Source organism: Glandiceps talaboti, chromosome 4 (assembly GCF_964340395.1).
Source record: "Glandiceps talaboti chromosome 4, keGlaTala1.1, whole genome shotgun sequence".
Classification (NCBI taxonomy): Eukaryota; Metazoa; Hemichordata; class Enteropneusta; family Spengelidae; genus Glandiceps; species Glandiceps talaboti.
The window spans coordinates 7962009-7987585 of NC_135552.1; the positions used below are offsets into that span (position 1 = coordinate 7962009).

At 35.5% G+C, this 25577-nt stretch overlaps 1 protein-coding gene across 1 annotated transcript in view; it reads left to right on the forward strand.

Annotated features, from left to right (window-relative positions):
* The first annotated feature begins 1631 nt into the window (after window positions 1–1631).
* The window catches only part of LOC144434103 (melanopsin-A-like), a 29548-nt gene continuing 5602 nt past the window's right edge, over window positions 1632–25577 (forward strand). Inside the window, exon 1 of the mRNA XM_078122558.1 lies at window positions 1632–2411. Within this exon, the coding sequence (XP_077978684.1) occupies window positions 1632–2411 (780 nt within the window). The remainder of the gene's footprint in view (window positions 2412–25577) is intronic.

Sequence of the window (25577 nt, forward strand, 5' to 3'; positions counted from 1 at the left end):
GGGAAATGTGGTTGGCATGTTGAGTGTAGAGTGTTTGTAATAATACATAGAACCAGTGAAATTCAATCAATTTACTGACCCCTGACCTCACAGTGTTTGGAGTGAAGACGATTCGTCACTTGTATCACAACGAATCACGCAGTCACCCTCTAGGCACCGTGTTATTATCAACGTGCAATCGTGTCCCGTCTTTTAATGGAATCACGTTGGCGGAAAGCGATCAGTGTCTTTATTCCTAAATACATTGCTTTCCAGCTGATGACTTAGCGGAGACGGTCTGATTGAGGTAAGTTTTGACTCTTATGAAGGACTTTATAAAAAAAATATATGTGAATGCTGATACGCTGAGCGGAATATTTTTTTTCAATGAGGGCAAACAGTGGATTGGTTCTGTACAACAGTTGCTAGAAGACGCTGTATATAATAGTTGAATTATGCATTACCAATTGTAGGTAATGAAACAAGCCTGGTTTTATTATTCTTCCAGATCTGCTTCCAGCGTGTATGTACGTGTGCGGTCTAGATCGAGAGAAACCTGGATTCTTTTTTTACCCCTTAACAGTTTGCTCTAAGTGTGGAATATAAAAGGATGGTTTAAGACACGCTTGAGGAATTCCATTCATCCATAAATCACAGCCAGTAGCCGTCGTCATACCAAATTACACTTTCAACCACCAGGTGGAGTCTTAACATCAGAGACAATACGCAGTCCGAATCAGAAACAATCGTACACATCTACGGAGGAGGCGTGAAGTCAGACAGTGGAAATTGCAGTTGTGATCGATAACGGTTCATTATCATAAAGTTAATACGCGTGTTATCACAGATTTGTGAAATGTTTATACGCACCGGTGGTTTTATATCTCCGTGGCACACAAGAGAAAAGGTGCATGGAATTTTCAAGCGGGTATTGGAAGTCCCAAGCCACCTACTGTAGGACGTAAACAATAATACCATGTCAGAAGTGAGGAACGGTTTTCTTAGGAAATAGGTTACAGGTCATCTGTCACGTATTTGGAATTTTACATACGTTGTATCCGCGTCTCTGAATGAACATTAGAACGACGTGTCCTCAACGTGGAAATTCATTTTGAACTGTATGACGGTGAACCTTTTGCCCTTGATTTACTATTGGACTATTACGAATGCTTCGTGTACTTTTTGACAACCAAATGAACTGCAAAGCAGTACTAACGAGAAAAGTGCCCCGCGAGAGAACCCGCATGCAATGAACTAACCAACAAAAAGTTCCACAAAACATCAAAGGTAACAATGTGATTTGAAAACACGATGTTTATCGAGTCCACATGCTTCGATGTCTAACGATTTTTGCTGTAATGGAGAAGACTAACATAGTATTACAAGATGTATAATGGAGATGGGCATTTAATACCGTAGTTACTATGCGCGCTAAGATTGAGTTATCATCTGTATTTGGCAAATATTGCCTCATGTCTCACCAAGTCGAGATCAACACATGAGTTGTATGACCTTGTGATATTACATGTCGGAGTCAGACGAGTGGGAAGCTTGACATATCAAACAATCACGGATATTGACTTTTAAAAAAGCAGTTGTGACAGAATGGTTAGTACCCACGCGGATAATGTGTAGTCAACGGCTGAACCGACATGCCCTACCAAGACGGCTCGCCATACGAGACCGCTACTAGCCCCGCCGCTCCTGAACATGACGTTTCTGGTATCGTCAGTGCTGTGCTCGAGATTTTTATTTTCTTGGCGAATATCCTTCCACTTTTGGTCGTGGTGAAAATCAAGAGACGCCCTGAACGCACAATCACGGATTATCTAATAGCCGCACTCTCTACCAATGATATGCTGGCCGTATTCACGACACTCCCTGTATCTCTACCATCGTACTTCAACAGGGAGTGGTTGGGAGGAAGAGTGACGTGTATATTTTACCAATTTTGCCTGTTTTGGTTCCAACTCTCTGCCATGTTATTAGTTACTGCCATGTCATTTGACAGACTTCTGGCACTATGGCGACCACTTCAATACAGAAATGGGCGTCGGACGTTACGTGCCACCCGTACTATCATCATTACCTATATTACCACTATGTTGTTATCAGCACTGCCATTAACAGGACTTGCCCCGCCTATTATGGTCGGACCAGATTCCAGACTTTGTCAGTCTTGGCTACTGACGCGATCTATAAAACACAAACATGAGGGAGTTTATCCGCTAACTTTGCTATCTATAATATGGATACTTATGTTTGCTGTACTTCTGTGTAATGCATTTCTACTAAAACATCTTGTACATTATAAGAAACGACTGAAGCATCCTAATCTGCAAACTTACATTGACAAAAAGTCATTTAAGGATTTCACAAGACTTGTCATTGTTGTGGCAGTACTTTTCTACTTGACTTGGCTGCCGGTACTGGTAAGTGTAATGTGTTCTTAACTTGTTTTTATATTCTTCTGTTGGTCAATGAACTGGATGTATGCTAAGCTCCATATATTACAGGTCGTATGTATGTATGTATGTATGTATGTATGTATGTATGTATGTATGTATGTATGTATGTATGTATGTATGTATGTGTATGTGTGTGTGCGTGCGTGCGTGCGTGCGTGCGTGCGTGCGTGCCCGCCCGCCCGCCCGCCCGCCCGCCCGCCCGCCCGCCCGTCCGTCCGTCCGTCCGTCCGTCTGTCTGTCTGTATGGATATGTCATGTTCATCTGAATAATTACAAATTGTTTGAGATAGTTAATTCACCTACTTTCCTTTGGTCAATGGATTGTTTTGCTGACATTATAACGGAAGTTGGTATCCAAATTACATGTTAATAATTTACTAGCAATGCACTTAAACTTTTATAACATTCTAAGGGATAAACTCCGTTTCGACTTTAATACAGAATAACAATAATAATCTTCTGTAATCAATTTATCAAATGTCAACGAATGTTATGGATTAAGGTCACCTTGTTCGTAACCATGGCATGAAGACATTGACCAACAATTGATAAATATATACTGGCTGTGAATTTATTACTATGGGATGTGTACTTTGCAGTACTAGAACATGCACAGTCAGAATATATCTGACAATGAGTGCTTTACAGCAGCTGAGAATAGCCAAACATCCTAGGATAATTACACTCATTATCTAAATAGTATAACGTTTACGAGGCCTACTCCTGGAGACAAATTTAGACTAAAGACGCAAATTTACAAAGTAGAAAACACAACGAGGGTACCGATGAAGATTATCGAAGAGAGACACACTCAGACATACAATCATTGTATATATAAAGTATGTGTTATACATTTGTAGAAACCTTTGATGTGGTCTTTAGGGACCGGTTAGTCTCTTCGGTCGTGGGGAGGGGGTGGATTGGGAGGGGGTCATCCTCTTTTTGAAATTGGCAGTGGGGGGTGGGTCATGCTGTTTTTGGATTGTGATGGAAGAAGAAAATCCTTTTATACAATGGCATATAGCCTTGTCTGAACTTACTGTTACATGTATAATTTATTATTGTCCCGGTTTCTTACATAAAATCTTTAATGTTACTCCACGTAAGAGTTCAAACATACCTCTACATATACATATACATGTATTATGTAGCAACCACACTAGTCACAGAACATGTAGTGCAAATGCTAAAAAACCTAAAGTCACAAGTTCTCTAACATACCAGTGACTTTACTAAACATGCAATATTAATGCCACTGTACCAATGTTACGGGCCTCATTTTTATGTGTCATGGGAAACTCATTTAAAACTTACATTAGTTTTAGCTTCGAAAGCTTTGATATATTACCTCAAAGGCTATGAATAACCTAAGAATTGCCTTAATAGAACCAAAAATCCCCCGGATCTGCTAGGAGATACCCCTAGGACTCCCCACCCCTAGAGGTAACTCATGCATTCAACCAACAATCAGACGCACCAACCTTTTTAATGAAATAATGGTATTAAAAGTTTCTTAAGAATTTTCACCTTATGCTAATTTGAGATGATATCGTCTTTTAAAGATGTGAAATGTTTGCCAAGGTAGTCAAACAATTGCCTTAAAACTCCAAATCTCTCTTAACAATGATACTACTATTAGATGTGCTGATCTTTACTATAATGATTAATATTTCAACCATATGCAAGTTTTAAATAATAGTTTCTGATACTTGATGGTGCTGTCTTGTAAAGCTTGGGAATTATTGTCTGAAAGTGACGTAATAGCCTAAAAATGGGCTTCAAGAGTAAAAAGACCTCCAGAACTCCTAGAATCCCCCCCCCCAACAAGAGGTGGACATAATTTATCCCAGTCTCAAGCTCTTCCCCCTACCTGTTACTGTCAAGATGCTATTAAACTTTATTTTAAAAATATTTCAACCCTATAAAGTTGCTGTGTACATGTTGGTGTTCTCTTGTAAATTATTGCCTGAAAGTGCCTGAATAGCCTAAAAATGGCTTTCAAAACCTGTAGAGCTTCTACACAAGAGGTGGACATATCCCAGCCTCAAGTTCTTCCCCTATCTCTTACTGTGGATATGCTATTAAACCTTATTTGAAAAATATGTCAACCCTACATTTGTATTTACAGTTGCTTTTTACATGTTGATGATGTCTTGTAAAGCCTGAATATTATTGCCTGATAGTGTCTGAATAGTCTCAAAATTGCCTATTAGGAGTAATAAAGCTCTAGGACTTCTAGGGGAAGACGCCTTAAGACCCCCTGAGAGGTGTACATATTCTCTTCTCAAGCTTTCCCCTATCTTTCGTGGTCTAGATGCTATTAAACTCCATTTTGAATATATTTACCCTGTGTTGTCAATAATTATGTGATAGTGCTATCCCAGGATCTTGTAAAGTATTTATGAGACAGTCAAGCAGTCCGCATTGAGTATCGATGAAAAAATACCTGTTATGTGAATATGGTTATGGTATATGGGCGGGGGGGGGTGTCATCATGTTTTTGGTTTTACAGATAGAGGGGTGGGGTGTCAATGACTTTTTGTTGGCCAGATGGCAAAATCCCCCCCCCCCCGCTGGAGAAATGACCGGTCCCTTACTTCCACGAAATGTTGTATTCCTTTCAAAAAGTGTGTCTATGTCCATACTACTAGTATTTTAAATCATTTTGTTATCCATGGTAAACACGAACTCTTACACAAAGCACTAAACTCTGTTTGAAGAGCATTTAAATTCGTCCATCGGAACGAATGGGTAGCTATAAACATTTCATTTCTTTACTGCGAACCGTTAAAGTCTTGTCTGCAAGATTTAGCGATTACTCTACACGGTTAACCATTTAACACTCTCAGATATACTTGTGTTGAGATGTCTGTGAATTAAAACCTGCAAATTCACCCTCAACGGACGTCGTGTGACATTCCAGATTGACGTCCTCGATTGGGGTCTGTCTGCTCAGCGATTATAGCAGAAATATGTTGAATTAGGAATTTTGTTTCGCAATTTGATTAACTGAAAGCTGTGATGAGAAAGTTAGAGAGGATATTTGCATCCCGTATTTGTTGCATCTTCAATTACTCCACATATCTCTATCTATCTATAATACTTCAGAGTAGGCCTACTACAATATACACTATAGGCAATGTCAATAAAAGCAGACACAACTGATATCGGAACACATTAACACAGGTACTTGCCAAGTTATTGGTTGCACTGTGCCCTATTATTTTGACACTTAGAGCGTAAATGTAGCGATGTGATCGATGGGTTTTACGCATTCCGCTCACATACACTCAATGTGTGGTATTCACCTTTCACATTACTGTAAGACTTTAAGATCATGGCACTTTAGGGTCTTTCGGCAACATTCGCGTTTTCCAGTGAGCATATGTCAATTGATAGACTGGATACTAATTTGATAGATTATGAATGAAAAAATGAATAACCAGAAAAAATAAATGGATAAAGACGCGATGCCACACATGCACATACACAGAAACACAGACGCGCACGCATGCACGCACAGGCGGCCCGGAACATCCCAAATGATAACTTGGCAGTAGTTTATCGTAGCCTGATGTAAATGATACCCAAGGGAGAACAGGCAAAATGATAATCAAAGAGAACAATACATACACAACATGTGTGTTGACAACTTGACACTTTGAGTTAATTCAGTTAGATGACAAATAAAATTGTTTTGGGAATTTTAATTTCCTAAGTCATACAATGAAACAGATTACTATATACAAAATATTGTACCACAATTACCACTGTTTGAAAATCTAGATATAATTTTATTCAAAGCCTTATTTTCGTTTAATAGGTATCTAACACATAGCACATAGTATTGACGTGATTTATTCAAATGAGAAGTCAACGAGCAAGCATATACAAAACAAAGTAGCTAACAAATAACCCTACAACAGCATATAAACAAAGAGTAAATCCGAATAGAACAACGTTCTACCACTAGACACTCTGTAAAATGGATCATTCTTCCGAGTATTGTTTTCCTGTACAATATGCATATGTTTCGTGACAACTAACACTGACTTCAATTGAAACGAAGCTTTGTGAAAATACACGTCACCAACAGCGCTGTTTGCAACTTAATCCATTGTCACCTTTCAAAGATTAAAAGTCTTACTGTCAATAACATTGAGTCAAGTGATCCTTGAAATTCGGAAATTGCATTTAGAAGGTAAATATCACTGAAATTTATACGCTAGGCGAGAGGACGTTTCTATTTGTGCATTCAAGTACACGTCTGTCTTAATGTATTGCAGGATAATCTAGTGGGAGAGAAGTGGGATTTTATTACTATGGTGACTATTTCATTACATTCTGACAACTTCACTTTATGTATGCTGCACAGTAGTGTAGTACGTGTTGACGAACTTCTAAGTCATGTGTATTATCTTGTTAAACACCTGGTGAATTCATCTATTATTGATTTGTAATCATTCTACAGCGTGAGATAATGGAGAGCATCAAACATACAAAAACAATGGGAGGTTTTACTTGTTATATGATCATACACCCCATCAGAATAAAATTGAAAAACAACAAAGACAGACAGATGTAGCCTTAATACCTTTCCTAGGGGTAAAAAGCAATTTGGTTGTTGTTCCTACACGTACTGTCAGTATGCAAAAGTACTGAGTTATGCAAGGTAGTATTTTTGAGATACCAAGTATACAGACAGACAGACAGACAGACAGACAGACAGACAGACAGTAACTTCTTTTACGGAAGGTATAAACCGGGGTGCGGAATTTCTGTCCATATAAGAGTATTATTAGAATATAACAAAATCTCGGAATATATCTGGGAAATGTCAAGTCTAAAGTTTAATTATGCCTCAATTCAAGTCTAGCTTTTTCTGACTCAAACTAACATTGTAATGCCAAATGTTTTATGGATGTAATTCTAAACTCTGGTGATCTGAGGTAAAATGTTCGATAGTGCAGCCCTGCAGGGGAGTATTCAGATGACATTGTTAGCAATTAGTTCACGCTGCTTTCCTGGAATTTTAAATGTCACAGGGTTGTTACATTGTCATAGATATACGGTGACATTCTTATTCAGATTTAGGTCATTTTGGGATAGGATACAGTCCATTTGCCTGGAAATCGAAGTTATTGAAATATCTCTAAAAACTTTACATTGATTTTATCTGAAAATGGGGTTGGTTTTCTTGACAAATCAGAATTTAATACTTTCATTGTCGAGGAACATATGTTAAAAGATGTTCACAGCTGATGGGAGCACATCTTCTAACTTCTAAAATTTCAACTAGCCCATCAAAAGTAAAAACACGATGCAAAACCAATTGCAAGAGCATGTTCCATAGGGCTGTAGGTGGCTGAGAGGTTAGCTCGTACGACTGTTACCTCTGCAGCCTGGGATCTAACCCCTCAAGCGTCTTCTGGATTTAATTAACATTTAAGAAGGGTGATTCAGTTTGACCCTGTCGAATAACGCAGGTTTTCCCAGGGTACTCCGGTTTCCTCTTGCTTCTTTAACACTAGGGCGCCGCTCTTCTGGCGACCATTCAACAAATATCTGAATTCATTTGGATGATATTTAAATTGTTAAAGGTAGTAGATACCATGAAGAAGTGATTTTTGTTATTATGTAAAATTCAATTCATAATTATATACAAAACAAATATTGAATTTAAAAAAATTCAAAATAATCAAGCAATAACATTCTATAAAATAGAATTTGTTTGTTTCGTATACTATAGCATAATGTACGTGACGCGCCATGTACTTGACATTTTGCACGTAATCACAGAACTTGGAATGGTATTCTTCAAGAATACATACAAATCCCCATGTGAAGCCATAACTTTATACCTATATGAATATCTGCCAGCTGCTATCTCCCGATTCTTTCAAGAAAAAATTCTGAACCTTAATACCAGTATATTTACAATCAAGACAGATATATTTTACCTTTTAGGGTTTAAGGTTGATTGCACCTCGTGGACAAATACTAATAATCAAACTGCATAATAAGCCATATGAAAGCTTGTGCCTGGTTCTTTTGAAATTATAAGACATTTGGGGGTTAAGTATCATGTTTTGTTTTAAAGAAATCGAAAAACTTTTATTTCCCTGAAGGTCTAACACTATGTTTGGCGGCCATATTAGATTCTAAAATGACGTCATTTTGATATAGAGCTATTTGTTGAGTATTTCTTACATAATAAAAAATAATAGCAATAGTTTAATATTCTCATTTCCATGGTAGCCTATATGTTAAACATAAACATATTTCAAAATCAAGAACCTGAAAGGCAGAAAAAATAGGATTTAACTATTCATTTAATGATGAAATGAAGAAGAGACCATTGGGTAAATCGTGCTCACAAATCTACATCTAATTACAGCCTCAAGAAAGTTCGAATGACACGGAATAATAATTAGTTTCTTCTCATGTTGAATATGAACATCATTATAATTCTTGTTGTTATTCTTTTAAAGCAGAGTCTCATACTTGATCCAAACTACACCCTGCAAAAATTTGCATTAATAAACTAACTAGATTGATAGCATTCACACCACCCGAAGCCATAATTTTTTCCGCAAGCACGCTGATGTACCCTGTACACTTGCCGTAAAAAGGCCTCTGGCTTTTACGACAACCGACTTTGAAACATATGATAGGAACTCTAAATTTCCTACAGCCATCACGACATAAATATCAAGTCAATCAATTGCAGCAAAACTTGCTGAATGTATCGATAATTAAGCGAGTATTCACCAACCAAAACTGTGGTTAGCTTTAATTTACAGTACAATATCTCTCTCATTGCTCTATTTATTTCCAAGGATATTCGTATGAATAGTGGGATGAAACATTAGAATTACCCAATCACTTAGATACATGCATTTACTATACTTATGATACTACTCCCGAACTGCATAATGAGGTCAAAATGTAGACAGCTTCCTCTGTTTGTATTGAGAGAGCAAATTTTCTTAAGATAAGTCACGTAATGTTGTTTTGAAGAAGGAGTGCAGAAATGTGCCCTTGGCATAGATGTTAGATGTACGTCAGATATCCAGCTTTACACTGAGCAAGGTACACTTCTTATGGAGTAAGTAGATAGGCGATTACGTCATTCGTCTACTATTACAATTAGCAGATGTTGGTGATAAGGTAAAGGTGTTATCCTCACAAAGTCTCTTCTGATCACGTACCTTTCTATATGATTGTGACTTGAAAGGTGTAGTTATGCACCAACTATCAGGTAGTTGTTATTTTGTCTAAGTATAATTAGAGATAAAGGTTGGTCATTCTAAAAATGTTGTCAAGTCTTGTATGTCAATATTCTTACCATATATTCATTTTTCACCAGTCATCTTATTCTCTAATACATAATAAGTAATCTGCTATCAAAATGATTTACTCAAAGGTCATTTATTAACCTCAGTATTTCTCATAAATCCATGCAAATGAATTGCCCTTCAAAGAAGCCATCACGAAATCACTCAAGTAGATACAATGTATATGAATAATATTAGCTCTATCATATTAGCTTATTTCATTGTCATGTCATTCGGAGAAAATTAGACTCGCCCACCCACAATACAAGTATAACATCACGGGTACCTAACAATGACCCATCCATTGACCAATCAATATATGGCAAATCCAAATACGGCGAATTATATGGTTCGCTTAACCTCTAATTTATTTGCTGAGTATACGTTATAGACAATTCCTAAATTAGTACTTAAAATGTCAGTTGCAAATATATATCTCTGGGCAAAATTGACACGTTGTTTACAAGCTACTCATGGGAATTCGTGGTGGAAGGTATAAATGGATATATTATTTATAGTTAACCCATGATTAGGAGACTGATAGACACTGAATGAATTTTATTCAAACACAGATAATATATCATTATTATGGTAAGTCACATGGATGTTTTAAGTCATTTTAGTGTTCCTACTATAAGCAAGGCATAACAGAAAACTCCCGACCTAATACTTTTTCCATTAATTTTTACAATGCATATCGAAATCAGTAGAACGTAACCTTTCCCAAACAATTACATTACCCTATTCCAGTCCAATTCCTGTCAAATGATAAAATATGAAAAACATTCTTTTAACATGTCAAAATATTTCATCAGAATGTTCTCCCATAGAGAGGATAAACAACTTTCTTCTTATCAGTTTATCTCTGATCGTAGCCTTTTTCACTTGCGTCCAAGCAGAGGAAATGTTTAAAATCATCCTAGGGCCTAGGTATCCCCCAAGGATGTTTAAAGTGACATTATACGTTTATGCCATGCAACAACGAAAAAGGTTGTGTGTTGATAGGATACGAGATTGCTTATACCAATATTGCTTATATATATATTCTCTGCTTGTAATATAATCATACTTGAAATAATTAATATGCAAATATTGAATCATAGCAACCAATACACATAGAGAAGAAACTGACATGGCATAAACAAAACAAACAAACAAACAAACAAACAAACAAACAAACAAACAAACAAACAAACAAATAAATAAATAAATACATAAACAAATAAATAAATAAATAAATAAATAAATGAATGAATGAATAAAAATATTCAAATACGTAAATGACAAACATACTTTCTTGAAACTCTATAATTAATACGACCAGTCATATCTTGAGTTTGATGGTACAGGGATAAATCGTCAAAAGAAAGCCATTAAAGTCCACTTAAAAAAAAATTAGTTTCCATGCTCTCATTTATAACCTATTCCCTTGACAGAGCAATTGTAGGAAATCTCATTAATCTAATGTCCCATTTCTCAATACTCGTGAAGTCTCCTTTGAATAAATAGATCCCACAATTCTGATTATTGTAATGTTAGAAAAAAGTAATAAGGCACGATTCATCATACTGTGCGTACCCTTGATTATTACCTTTTCCAAAACTATTTTCTATAGTCAGGGAGAAAGTACAACTTAAAAATACTCAAAGACACGGTCTTTACAGTTAATATTGTATACTAACATACTCCTACTGTTCGTATAATTTATGTATATATTTTGTATTTGTACGTTGTCGGGAATATTATATAGTAAATCATTGACCATTCCCTCCATCCTCTTCAATCTATCAAGTTTTCTTAGAGATTTTGAATATGAATTTGATATTACGTTTAGTTTCCAACCGTGTGGATCTTCCATTTCGCTATGTTGTACCTAATGGCGCCATTATGTCGTATATGTATGTACAGACATGTATTGTAGAATGACGATTTCCGTTGTTAAAGCTGCTACTTTACACCATGGAGTGTTAGAGGCACGAATATTCAAAATGTAAAAAGGTTGTATTCAAGCATATCATCTTTTTTCACACTTGCGTACGTTTTCACTGTATTAAATGTTGTTTGTTTAGTTACTGTCACTGAATTTTAGATGGACAATGTCAATATTATTAGGTCAAACTGTACGTGAGAATTTTGAAGTCAAACTTTCAAATTTGTGTCCAGTTGTTAGTTCAGGATGAAATGCACGCATTTTGAGAGCATTTCATCATGAACTAACACACATAAAAAGAAATGACCACCTCTGTACTCGAGAGCCAATGTAAGAAGTTCGAACAACAACATCTGCCTTTGGAGTGTAACATAAATATCATGATATGTGGGTAGAGCTACGGCGAGTTTCAAAATAACTGAAAATTCCAAAACAGCTTTGGAACATATAAAATTAAAGACATCATTCAAAAGACTCAGTGATTATACCTCATAATATAACATAGCCAACTGATTGCAACTATTTTGCAAATACAATTAGTAAGATGGTAACACATGAACTTTTCAACCATGTCAAATAGTAACTCAGATAAATAAAAGAGACATTCAGAGGACATGATATGTGTCAGCTGTTTATGAAGTGAATCTGACAGATTCCTAAGATAAGATCAGACACAGTAGGGAAAATTGAAATCCATTATCGTACATGACTTCTATCGGGTTTCTGTGACCAACCAACAGTGTACATTTTGAGGTTAGAACCGTTCTAAATTCTACCGAAGTCACGTTTTACGAGCAACGCGTCAACAAATGACTTTGTGTTATATAGATAATTTGGTTGAATTACAAAGATTGAAAGCGTTCAAATTAGTGCTAGTTTACGTGACTGGATTTCGGTAAGTTTTATCTTCTATGCTTGGAAACATCACACACAGAAATCGGAACGACTTCAAGTACTCTAGAAATTGGATTAATTTGAACTTCTGTCTCGAGGATACTTATATCCGACGGGTTCACCTTACATGTAGAATAACAATCCGTAGTAATCAAGATTGTTAGTAGATAAACTCCAAAATTTCAATTTCAGTTCAAGGAATGCTAATATGATGAAGTGAATAAAACCAAGCCTTTAATACTATTGATGTTCAATAATTGTGAATAGAACAGACTACTAGTATCTCTTGAACATATTCATCTAAACCATCAGAATGATACACAACTGGTCGTGTGCAAGGGAGGGAAGAATTATCTAAAACTGTGATATCAACCTAATTTCAGCTAGTGCACCCATTAAGTAAATTCTATACTATAGACATATCGATCTGCTGAGATTACTATTAGCTTGCATGTTTTTTTTTTCACATTCTGAAAAGCTTGAGTGAAACGTCAATAAAAAAAACCCCTACAAAATAACCCTGTCTTCTGATAAACTATATACATTACAGCTGATAGACTCGGTTAAAATATTTCATCTTGTGCTATTGATTTTCGAAAGGGTTTTCCAAGCTGAATGGTGATCGATTTTTATAATTGTTTCTAATCCGACTAGCCTATTACTTGCAATGGCGCCACTTTGTGTGTTTATGAGAGGCTTTACCTACAGGAAAGACCCATCAGACATATCAGCCGTATCAATGAATAACGATAGTTGTTAGAATGGTAGTTTGTCCATTCACTACATTGTAATGATTTTCCGAATGATAATATAAAATGATGAGTTTACACGCTTATGTTGTCATACACCTAGAGTACGCCGGCTAAATAACCTCGTAAAAATAGTCACCTACTAAATGTTACACTGGGGAGAATTTAAGGTACAGTCTTAAGTTGTCTTGGATCTCGTTTTATTTGTATTTCATTATCCTGTACCTCTTAGTCTTCTCGTTGCCAGCTGACAATAGATGCATACTTTTGCAAGCTAGAGATAAAGGGTTGGGTTAGGTTAGGTTAACCTAGGTTAGACAATTCAAGGTTTGGATACGATGAACTAGCTTACGGTTGGCGTTAGATTCTGAGGCTATAATACCGACCTGATTTATATCGATTACGATGATGGACATAGTATACAACTTGCAGGACGTCAGACAATCTTCTAGACGAAATGGGTTGGAAAAAAGAAACATGTCTTGTCATCCTGTGACCATGTAGTTCGACATGTTCATAGGTTCATTGTTGTTGGTTTTTTATTTGTTCAGTCGTAATCTTAAACATTCATATGTTCTAAATGAAATTAATTGATACAGTACAGTATATAAAGTTGCAAATTGTACCGTTTTTTTCTCACTCCAATATACATGTACGCACGATAACTAATAGGGCGAAATAAACAAGTGATTATTTCTGATAACATGACTTGTCAGAAAATAGGGTAGGTAGGTCGGAATTCTATTTTATTTTACTTTTAAATTTTTAAAGGTGATCGCGACCCCAAGGTAATATACTTGTTGGCCACAAAACTTCCGATGAAGTAATTGAAGACATCTATAAAATAAGTAGAAGAATACGTTAAGCAGACTGTACAGTTATAGTCTAAAAAGACCTGGTTTCTCTCTGAAACACGGTTTTTTGAAACACCTCACCACATATGATGCACAGGCATGAAGGTGTACACTGAAATGGAACTCAATTGTTACCATTTTACCTATGTTCAAAAGATACTATTTTAAAATGTTTAGGGTCAGGGACTTAAACTGGGTTGGGTTATCGGAAATGTTACTTTTTTAATTGGCGTTATATAAATGGTTATTCGGCTGATTGCGTTTGTGACTTTTAGGTTGCTAGAGGCATCACAACGTTGTTTTTCACAACCAGATGTTTTTCACGGCGGTAATGTTATATCCCTAAGGTAGACTGTAGGTAGGAAAGTCCTTGACATTTCATTCTGTGTATGTAAGTAATGTATGACGGCTGGCATGTGATGATAAATTGATAGAACACAAATATACAAATATTACACCTGATAATTGGCTACTGATATTGAATATATGTTAAGGCCCAGTTTGGAATAGGATTAACATTCAAAAGTGAAAAACAGCTGTCTGGCAGAGAGAAAGTAGTCCTAGACAACAGAACAAAAGAATAATCTTTAATCATTATGGATTCAACGATAAGATATACGAGAACCCGGGCTTTTGAAAAGAATGTACCGAGTACATCGTCGTGGTTTTGTTATCATTATCGTGAAATTCATATATTTCATTTGTAATACTGATTAAATATTCACAATCTCCCTGTCTAGTACCCCTTCTTGTTCTTAGCTACTTGATTTTTCCAAAACGCGGGCGCCAAGCATGTTTTTGGAATCAGTCAGACCTTGGCTTCATTACTCTGTTTTCTTTGTCTGTCTGTCTGTCTGTCTGTCTGTCTGTCTGTTTGTCTGTCTGTCTGTCTGTCTGTCTGTCTGTCTGTCTGTCTGTCTGTCTGTCTGTCTGTCTGTCTGTCTGTCTGTCTGCGTGTGCGTCTGTGTTTCTCTGTTGTGTCTGTGTGTGTGTGTGTGTGTGTGTCTGTCTGTCTGTCTGTCTGTCTGTGAACACAATATCTCAAAAACTGCTGTAGCATCTAATGAAACTCATTACACATTTTGTTATCGTACTGGCAAAAATTGATTAGGTTTTGTTAAACATCCAATGCATATTAGACACATGCATCAAAATTACTTTCTATGTTAACAGATAATTTGAATAATTAACGATTTTTGGTAATTGAGCTATATCTTACGTGCAGAAGATTAAAAAATCATGTAATTTAAAGCTTTCAGATGTATCTTCTAGTTTTAATAGGTTATTTGCATAATTACGGATTTTCAGTAATCAGGCAATATCTTAATGATGTAAGTTTCAAATTTCATAAACTTTGGTACATACATTGGCGATAACAAAGTGCACGTGTCCGCCATCGCTTGACCACGTAGCTGTTATTTGTAATGAATCATTTTCGTAATTGGTAATTTTAGGTAATTAAGGAATATCTTAATGTATGCTGCAGATTTCATATGACTTGATGCTTACACTGACAATGACAATGCATGTACGAATGTGTTCTCTCTCTCTCTCTCTCTCTCTCTCTAGAAGTAATATATATATATATATATATATATATATATATATATATAATATATATATATATATTATATATATATATATATATATATATATATATATATATATATATATATATATATATATATATATATATATATATATATATATATATATAACGTGGATATGGAAGTAATGAAAATAGCTATCGACGGATTAGTTTACACTGTATCAAAAATTATGTTTCTTGACCTCACAAAAGCTTTTCCAAGTATTAGTTATAAAGGAACACAGAAGTATGCGAGTAGATATATCAATGTAGGTAGCAACATCTGGTTTAACCCTATCGCTCCGAATTACTATGGTTACAATTGTATCCGAACTGTTGAACTCAAGTGTGTCGCATTGTTTCGCTCTGGACTCGATGCTGTTACATTTTCTAAGCGATGTAAATTCCGTTTTGCTTCTTCATCGTTTACCTTCATTTTACCCGCAATGTTTCAAGTACGATAATATTTCATAAGAGGATTGAAGACCTCCACGTAGGCATGAAGCCTTGAAAACATATAATATTACTATATTAGTCAATAAAGGGATCCAGTCAGACGCCGCTACACTTCGATAGACACAATAAGCTTATTTGTAGCGATTACAATGTTAGAGATATGCATTATCCCTGTTTGCCAGAGAGCTTTTCATAATCCCTTGCTACGAATTCATGAGATTTGTCACCAATGGGAGGGTGTTCGAACGGGTAGGAAAGTTGAGAACACTCCTTGTACTTGATCATTGTCTCTTTCGATTGACTATCCAAAGCGACACCATTTACATAGAAACAGTAGATCGAGATATCCACATCAGGTTGCTAATAGATAGAGTCATAAAATGTTGATGAATGAACACGCGAATAATATATACCTCATGTTTGGAAGAGGGATATTCTACCCTTTAAACAGTTTACAGTATGTTTATACAATTTGTAGTATATTGAATGAAGTTAAAGTTCCCTAAGTAAGGCAACATACCTTTTCTTTATTGATGAAATTGCCATTTTGAAAATAGAATTTTATTTATGCAGTAATGGAGTATTTTGACTTTTATGAAAATGACTTCTCAGTCACAAAGGTTTCACTTTACTGCCAACTTATTACTTTATCTAGTAAAAAAGTACATATTATACAGCACGGAGGATCAATGTCTGCAACGTTAACACATCCTTAAAAGTTATTTCTGTTTGGAAAATGAACCCGGAAATACTAGCATATGCAATGAGTCACGTTACGTGTTTTCCAGCGAATCTGTAGCTTTTGATGACCCACTTGTGTATACACGCAGTTAGTCTAAATATAAATACTGTTTTTGAGCAAAGTTATGGTTAATATACATACAGTTAGACCTAAAATTCAAGAATAATGTTCCTGTAACGAGCTGTGTATTCAAATGAATATGGAGACACCCGGTGATGCGATGCTAAAAGTGTACAACTTACATCTTACATTATTCAAGTAAAAGCATTCCTAGATATCAAATTTCACATTTGTGTATAGTTATCCTTTTAACGAAGCTATTTAAGTTGATATGTACCTAGCCAGTATGCTGTGCTTTCTATGGCATACATGTAAGTTGTCAGGCGTCAAGGAGCACAGTCGGCAGGAAATGAATATTACTTTGTACAACTGTAAATACGTGATAACTCGAATGGCAACATACATATAACACACAGCTATATATTGGTTTTCACAGGTCTTTGAAAACTGAGAACATCATATTTATTTGCCAAAATGTAGTATTAAGATAATCGGCTGTTTTCTATGTTACGCAGACTCTTTCAGTGGTTTTCAGGTCGAGTACGGACTGTCATAATGATCCCTTACTGCAGCAAAGGGATACATTGCAAGGCAAGGACTTTTATCTGCTTTCTTTGAGGAATGGTCTATTCTGATATTTTCTTGTCAGCTCCCCTACTTTACTTTGTAATATGTTAATGTTGCCTTCCAAGCAAGAATGACCAACGGAAATTGGATGTGTCTATAATAGAATATCCTGTCCAACATCGGTTATATCCTGTAAAAATTAAAGGACTTCATTTGGGAATGGTTATCAAACATGTAATGGTGATACTATTCAGCATCATCCCAAAGCGCCCTATCCTATAATCAAGTTATATTTGAGTATCTATAAGTCCGTTTCTTCGTTGCGGCTCATCTCTTCAGATTTCCATCAACTTGACATCAGGGTATATTTTGCCGTCTATGTACGAACGGTTAATATCTCCCGGGATACAATGTATTTTATTAACCACTTTACCAGGCTTACACTAACAAGCATTTAATCTCTAGAGCTGGTACCCATGGGGATACCTTGTGAGGGATTCGTCTCTGTCTCATGCCCACATCATTAACAATAAAGGATCGGAAACAGGTGATCTTTGTAATTTCACGTCTTGATAAAACGTACGCTTGGTCAGAAGGGAAAATTTTGAAGACTGGAAGTCGTAATATTCTCCAGTGGAAACGTGTCTCACATTCTTCTGCAGGTGTTTAGTTACAGTTGAATAAAATTGGTGTGTTGGGAAATACAACTGTAGTCGTTAACACGCCTGTAATATATGACATCTCATAAAACTGTCATATTACAAACCTTACCAAGTTTGCTTCCGTAGTAATAATAATATACCTGACAGTCTCAGTATTAAATCAAAACGTATTTAAGAGTTATAATTATATATCAAGATTGCTGTATGGATACATAATTGTATGGAGTTCGATTGAGGAGATTTTGCTCGTAGCATTACTAGATATTTGGAAGTAGTATATGTAGACAAGAATATATACCTTAGAAAAGAATTTTATTATCAACAGACGCTGGACGACACACCAAGCGTGTATATGTGATATAAATGACATTTGATATGAAGCTTTAAATCATATATCTAGGTTACGTTTTTCCAATGTCATCTTCATATACCTTTAAGACTATCACCTTACATTGAATTATTGATAACTACTAAGAGATATGGTCAGTTTTTCTGAAAAGGTATGCCAGATCATTCCTCTCTTTACAGACTGATTGAACATGTTTACATGCATTGCAAAGTAATATAATTATAATAATGTATTGATAATATAATATGATCAATATAATTATATGATATGATTAAGATATATGATTCGTTGCATGATATGATACGTGGTTTGATACATGCTATATGGTGTGATATGATATGTATATGAATTATTGATAGTACGTTGTGATATGATAGATATGATAATGATAATATATATTGTAACGTAACGTAACGTAGTATGATACAATACAATACAATACAATGCAATGCAATGCAATGCAATACAATACAATACAATACAATACAATACAATACAATACAATACAATACAGTATGATACAATATATCGTAATGTAATGTAGCATAATATAATACCAATGTCAGTAGCGTTTCTTTCTCACAATACGTCGAACGATAGATGATCAGATATGACACAATCTTTTTCGAAACGAGCATTCGTGCACTATGGAAAACAGATTCATAAACTTTCATAATAATGTTAGCAAATTAGTGCAATGTTGGCTTCTTGTATGATTTTTAACGCTTTTAGTTTTGTGTATTAATGCGATTAATTGAACATAGCAAGTCACGAATCGTGCGTTCAATCTGTCAACATTTCACAAAAAAGGAGTAATAATTTTGAATTATGCCTTACGTTAAATACGTTTCTTTGCATGGAATAAGTAAATTATTTGCCTGTCGATTGGCGTGCGTTTGAGGTTTTGTGCTTTAATTCACACAGCGTTTGTAGAATCCATGGTGTGATGAGAGTTGACAAGAAATACTCTACGCTGTTGACATGGAAACTATGTTGTGTAACCGTTACGTTAGATACCCCTCTTACTTTACACAGGGTATGCAAATCAAATTAGGTCATTGGTTTACCACATAGAAATGTTTGGAAGTAAAAAACTCATCACTAGCAAAAAATATGCTCAGATTTGACAAGGACTTAATACAAATATGATCGATCAGTCAGTTAAATCAAACGTGTCATATAATCCAGTACGAAAATAGATCATTCAACAGTAAAATTGAAACACCACAGAGTTGTCAAATCTATACACAAGCCGTAAACACCAGTACGTAATATCATAAACATTAGAACCAATCAATTTATTCTTGGGTTATCAAATGTCAAAATAGATTGATATAAAGACCCAGGCAAGAGATGACATGCTAACAATTGGCCTTTCTGAAACCGTATTACAATGTGATTGATGGCGTATATTCGGTTTGCTTCAATGAAATCAATTTATAAAGTGGGTCAATTTAAATGCAACATTTACCATGTGGCAATCATATTAGAATAGTAATGAACTGAACTATAAGACTGGCATACATCAATAACGTGAGGATAATGTGGAAGAAAACAACTGTATCGATTTGGCATGAGGCACTTCCCTTCTTTAACATAGTTAACCCGTCCCTTCATGCACAAGGCTATGCTTACAAATACCAAATGAATGAACCGACGTGAATATTTCATCGATAACAAATCAGCAAACGTGGGACTTATTGCAATTTTTTCGATTTTATCGAACTGTTTGTCCCACTTCATGCTTCTACCGTTTTTGACATTACACATTTTTACGTGATAAATAAATCATTCTACTACAAATTACAAGAGGTAAAATGGTGGTCTTTTATACTTTTTTGTAATGAAACATGTAATATTTTGTACTGTGATATAAATCGGAACTGTTTTACAGTAGTTTATAGACACATATTGATTTAAATTGTGATTTATAGAGAGATATATGTGATGGGTCAATTCAACCATGTTTCTAATTGTCGACTTTTAATGTACCCGTACACAATGTAAATGGTATTCTCAGTGACGTCTGAGAACAAACAACTAAGAGGCTTGAGTGTTTATCTACTTTGATGAGTAACAGATTCAGACAAGCAATGACCCAATGCACAACAGTACGTATATTGCCACTCAATATGTCATAAAAGCGCCTGTGGCATTCTCATATTATAGTCGATAACATCATTATATCTGAAATGGCTCATTCAAAATTGTTTCATTTTTCGAGTGAGATTGCTGCTAGGATTTAACGATGCTACTTACTGTTGCTTTTCAATTGCTGACATGCAGGCAGAGACGTATGTATGTATGTATGTATGTATGTATGTATGTATGTATGTATGTATGTATGTGTGTGTTTGTGTGTGTGTATATGTATGCATGCATGTATGCATGTATGTATGCATGTATGCATGCATGCATGTATGTATGTATGCATGCATGCATGCATGCATGCATGCATGTATGTATGTATGTATGTATGTATGTATGTATGTATGTATGTATGTCTGTCTGTCTGTCTGTCTGTCTGTCTGTCTGTCTGTCTGTATGTATGTATGTATGTATGTATGTATGTATGTATGTCAGCCAATGTCTGCGATGCCAACATCGATATGTAAGGCAGCGAGTTGTAGTAAAACACATTAGCTAATCAAACCTAATTTTTGCAACACTTTCCTATTGACACCACATGCATTTAGTTATGCTATTGGCAAAAGTTTCTCATTTGGAATCGATTTAATTTACATTGTGTCAATGGTACTTGAAGTTATCTTTAGAATTATTGCCTACTAATTTGCAACTTGTCTACTTTGGAACACTTGATTTGATATATAACGGTACGTGTAGGTCATTATCCATGGTATCGTTGATTGAATATCAAAGAAATTTGACAAGGTCATTAACAACTCTTGCAGCAGAGAATACAATTTGAACGGAAAAATAACACTTTCCAGTCATTCGTGTGTGCACATTAAAATAACACGAGTAATGCATGGATGCAATCTTTTGCCAATGGTTTTAATATACTATTGAATTGTTGATCGCGTTTTAGTTTTCGGAATATGCCATGGGTATGATTTATAGTATACATTTAACCTAGCTCGTTAATAGTAAAGTTGTGATTGGAAAATATGTTTCACGTACCACTTAAACCCTTCCTCTTTCATCTCATCTCACCTACGTGTCATCATGAACCTGTTAGCTGGAAATTATCTCGTAAATTGTTAGACATCTTGTATGCTATATGGGAGATCTACACATTGCTGTATCGGCTCGAGTAGTTGAATTCTTGTCCAACCACGTCTCATCAACCAATTGATAGGCTTGAATATATTCATAGCAAACGCTCTAGGAAATGTCTGAATACTACTAAAATTAATATCACACGGGGCAAGGTGGCATGCATGCAAATGAAAACGCGGGTTATCAGTATTCTTGTAACGGCAGAAGTCAGAATCCACTACAGAAACATTGATATCTAAGCCTTCCTAAACTGAGCAGAAAGAATAGTTATCTGGCTAGATATTCAAAATTATTACGCCCCAATAAACACATGTTATCTTGCTGATCTTGCAGACAGATAGGAACGGGACAGTTCTTGGGCAAATAAAAGCTTACACAGCTTGTGGGCAATGTAAAGAAGTATCTCGTTAAAATCGCGCTTAAGATGCAAGGAAGTTTGATATTTTGGCAATCTAACCAGCAAAAAATCATATTTACAAAAAATAGTATACTGTTCTCACCATGTAAATGTTCTTGCAGCCTGTAATAAAAATGCCGCAACTCCAGCATATGCGTTTGTGCCTACAGCTCGAGGGGCTACTACAGATGCCCCCCCCCCCTCCTGGTACAAACACCCTATTGGGGCAGTATATTTGTATGTATATTCGTATATCAAATTTGAAACAGTACTGTAACTGTACATTTAACAGTGTTTTGGTGTCAAACATTGCAGTACACGTATATGTTACTTGTAAAAGTTTCAGAACCTGTTAGCGCTATATGTGTACTAAGAATTTAGTATCCTATAAAAAGTCTCAGTGCATTTAGTCTACTTCTTAGTTTACAAACGTGGGTTATTTGAAATGAGTACACTTTACATTAGAATGAAGGAAATTAAGGAGAAAGTCGTTAGAGAATCCCTCAAACAGGTGTTCCAAAACACATAAGCATAGACGTTTTTAAATATGAAAATTGCGACTAATTCTTAAAAACGTACAGTGACAACGATAGGGTGTAGTTCATTTAGATATAGTGTGTTAACATTCCAATTTTCGATTGCAGTCAATACGATAAAAAGGGAATGGGTCTGTGTATTGAAGAAGACGAATTGAGAAATCACAGAACTCTTAAACCGTAACAAAATTTCATCAGTAGTTTTATTATCTAGGACTTTTAAATCAAATATATAATCTGCAGGTATCTACTTTCAGCTAGCTTCCTGTACCAATAGTAATTATGTGTTACACAGCTGTGATGTGTACATTGGCAAAAAGGATGTAATTACAGTAAGTTACGTCTTTTAGGCATTTCTGCCTTTCATGTTTGTATGCATCTAATTGGTAACTGCGACGTATCGATTTCGTTAGGAGGTAATGATATCCGAAGGAATACCCATTGTTAAAAGGGTTGAAGTTTGCTCTATAATCATTAAATCTGCCTGGTTAGGAATCGATCGACTTAATATCAATCCAATACCATGTTGTTTTTGTATGATATTTAGAGTTTCAGTATGTTTGCTAGATTTTCATTGCGAGCTAAACCAATGGTATATAATTTGTGGAACAAAGTGTTATTTCCTCGTACATCAAAGCCAAGCAACCTTTGGTACAGGTGTCACTGCTGTATTAGAGAAAGACTAAGTAAGAATAAAGAACGTGAGTTCTTGTCAAGGTAGTTTCCTATCTTAAACGATGAGCCCCTTTGTCAAAGTTCACGTGATAGTAGCAGTTGGTCGTTACTATTTCTTGATGTTTGTGTAGAGATGCACGGTTGAAATATAAATGAGAGACTCATGGTGATGATTAAAGTACAACTTTTTAGTTTATGTGACATTATGAACTATTTATACGTTTCAAGTATTAAATGTTACTCATTGATGTTTTGTTCCGTTTATTGAAGTCTACACAAGAGGAAGTATTATTTCATTCATTTGGTAGCGAATCGAACTCGCACATCTATACATCATGTATAGCTCGAACCCGCCCTACAACACATGATGCGCGTGTACGCGGTTGTGGCGCCATTTTCGATTTACGAATGTGCTGAAAGGCCAATTCATACAGTCGTACTTGATTTGGTGTACCAATTACATCTGACATCATTGGGATTCACTGCGAATAACGAGTACCAAGGCTAAAAATGACTCTATTTGATAGTCTAGTATGATTGAATACGTGTTAGGGCAAAACCTGATCAGTGTTTGATCTTATGTGACTTTAGCTACGAATAATCTCTTCATTAGGTCACGACCTTTTGGCAATTTACTCGGGAATACCCAATACAAGGGTTTATGATTATTTTGATGTTAAGTGTATTAATATATTCATTTTCCTTAAAAGTTAAGATTTTTACCCAGACGACGAGTTTATCTTCTATAATTCAAGGATATCAGTCTACATTAAGTAAGATAACCAGATTATACATTTTGATTCTGAAATATTATTTCATATGTGACAAATATAATTTTTATATTAATTGTGAATATGAATGTTCTATGTATTGCAATTTTTAGAGAATAGTTACCATTTACAGAATGGGAGACACAACCCAAGTATTAGAGGAAAGCCGGCATACTGTCATAGAGATCGAGCAATCTGATTAAAATCCGATGTAGATGTCGGCTAATCGTTCATTGTTATTTTACCTCTGGTATTTTTGCTTCTACATCAGGTGTAGAGGCGGCCATCAAGACAAAAACGTGAACATGTATCACGATGGTCAATTCAAGCAAAAAATACCGGAGGTAAAATAAAAATTAGCCGACATCTACATCGGATTTTAATCAGATTGAGACATCGAACAAATATCTACGCCAAGTGTTAAGATACATAGTCCTCTCTCCATTATTAACCGTTCACATTGTATACATAATGTAGTGAATTTTGCATATGTTACGTCATCTTCTATGACATATTCCGATTGATTCCATGGCTTATAATACTTATATTTCATTTGTAATTACGCTCATAATAGTGCACTGCTTTCACTTAATTTAGCTCTTTATTTTAGCATTGCGTGTGGAAGGTAATGTTATTGTTTTCTCTGTCTGTCTGTCTGTCTGTCTGTCTGTCTGTCTGTCTGTCTGTCTGTCTGTCTGTCTGTCTGTCTGTCTGTCTGTCTGTCTGTCTGTCTGTCTGTCTGTCTGTCTGCCTGCCTGCCTGCCTGCCTGCCTGCCTGCCTGTCTGTCTGTCTGTCTGTCTGTCTGTCTGTCTGTCTGTCTGTCTCTGTCTGTCTGTCTGTCTGCCTGTCTGTCTTAGCTGTCTGTCCGTGTGTGTACCAAAGTGTATCTATGTGTGTACATCTGTCTGTGGACACAATATCTAAAACGCTATTGCATCAATTGTAATGAAACATGTTGCATATCTTCCTGATGATTAGAGTTTAAATATCATAATGAATATCACGATAATTGATTAATTTGCATAAAGAGTGATTTTCGGTAATCATGCCATACCTTAAGAATTAGAGCTTCAAAAATCATGTAAGCCTAAATTTTGGTACATGCATTTATGATATCCAAGTGCACATGCCCTACAAAGCTTAACAAGACAAGTTTTAAAATGCAATTAGTCCTTTGCATACTTAACTTAATGAGATTTCTAAAGGCAATATCTTAAGAATGCAAGCTTTACATGTCTAATAATTTGGTGTTTATATCATCAATGATAACAATATGGTCATGTCCCAATAACACTTGTTGATGAATCTTCATCAATCATTTCA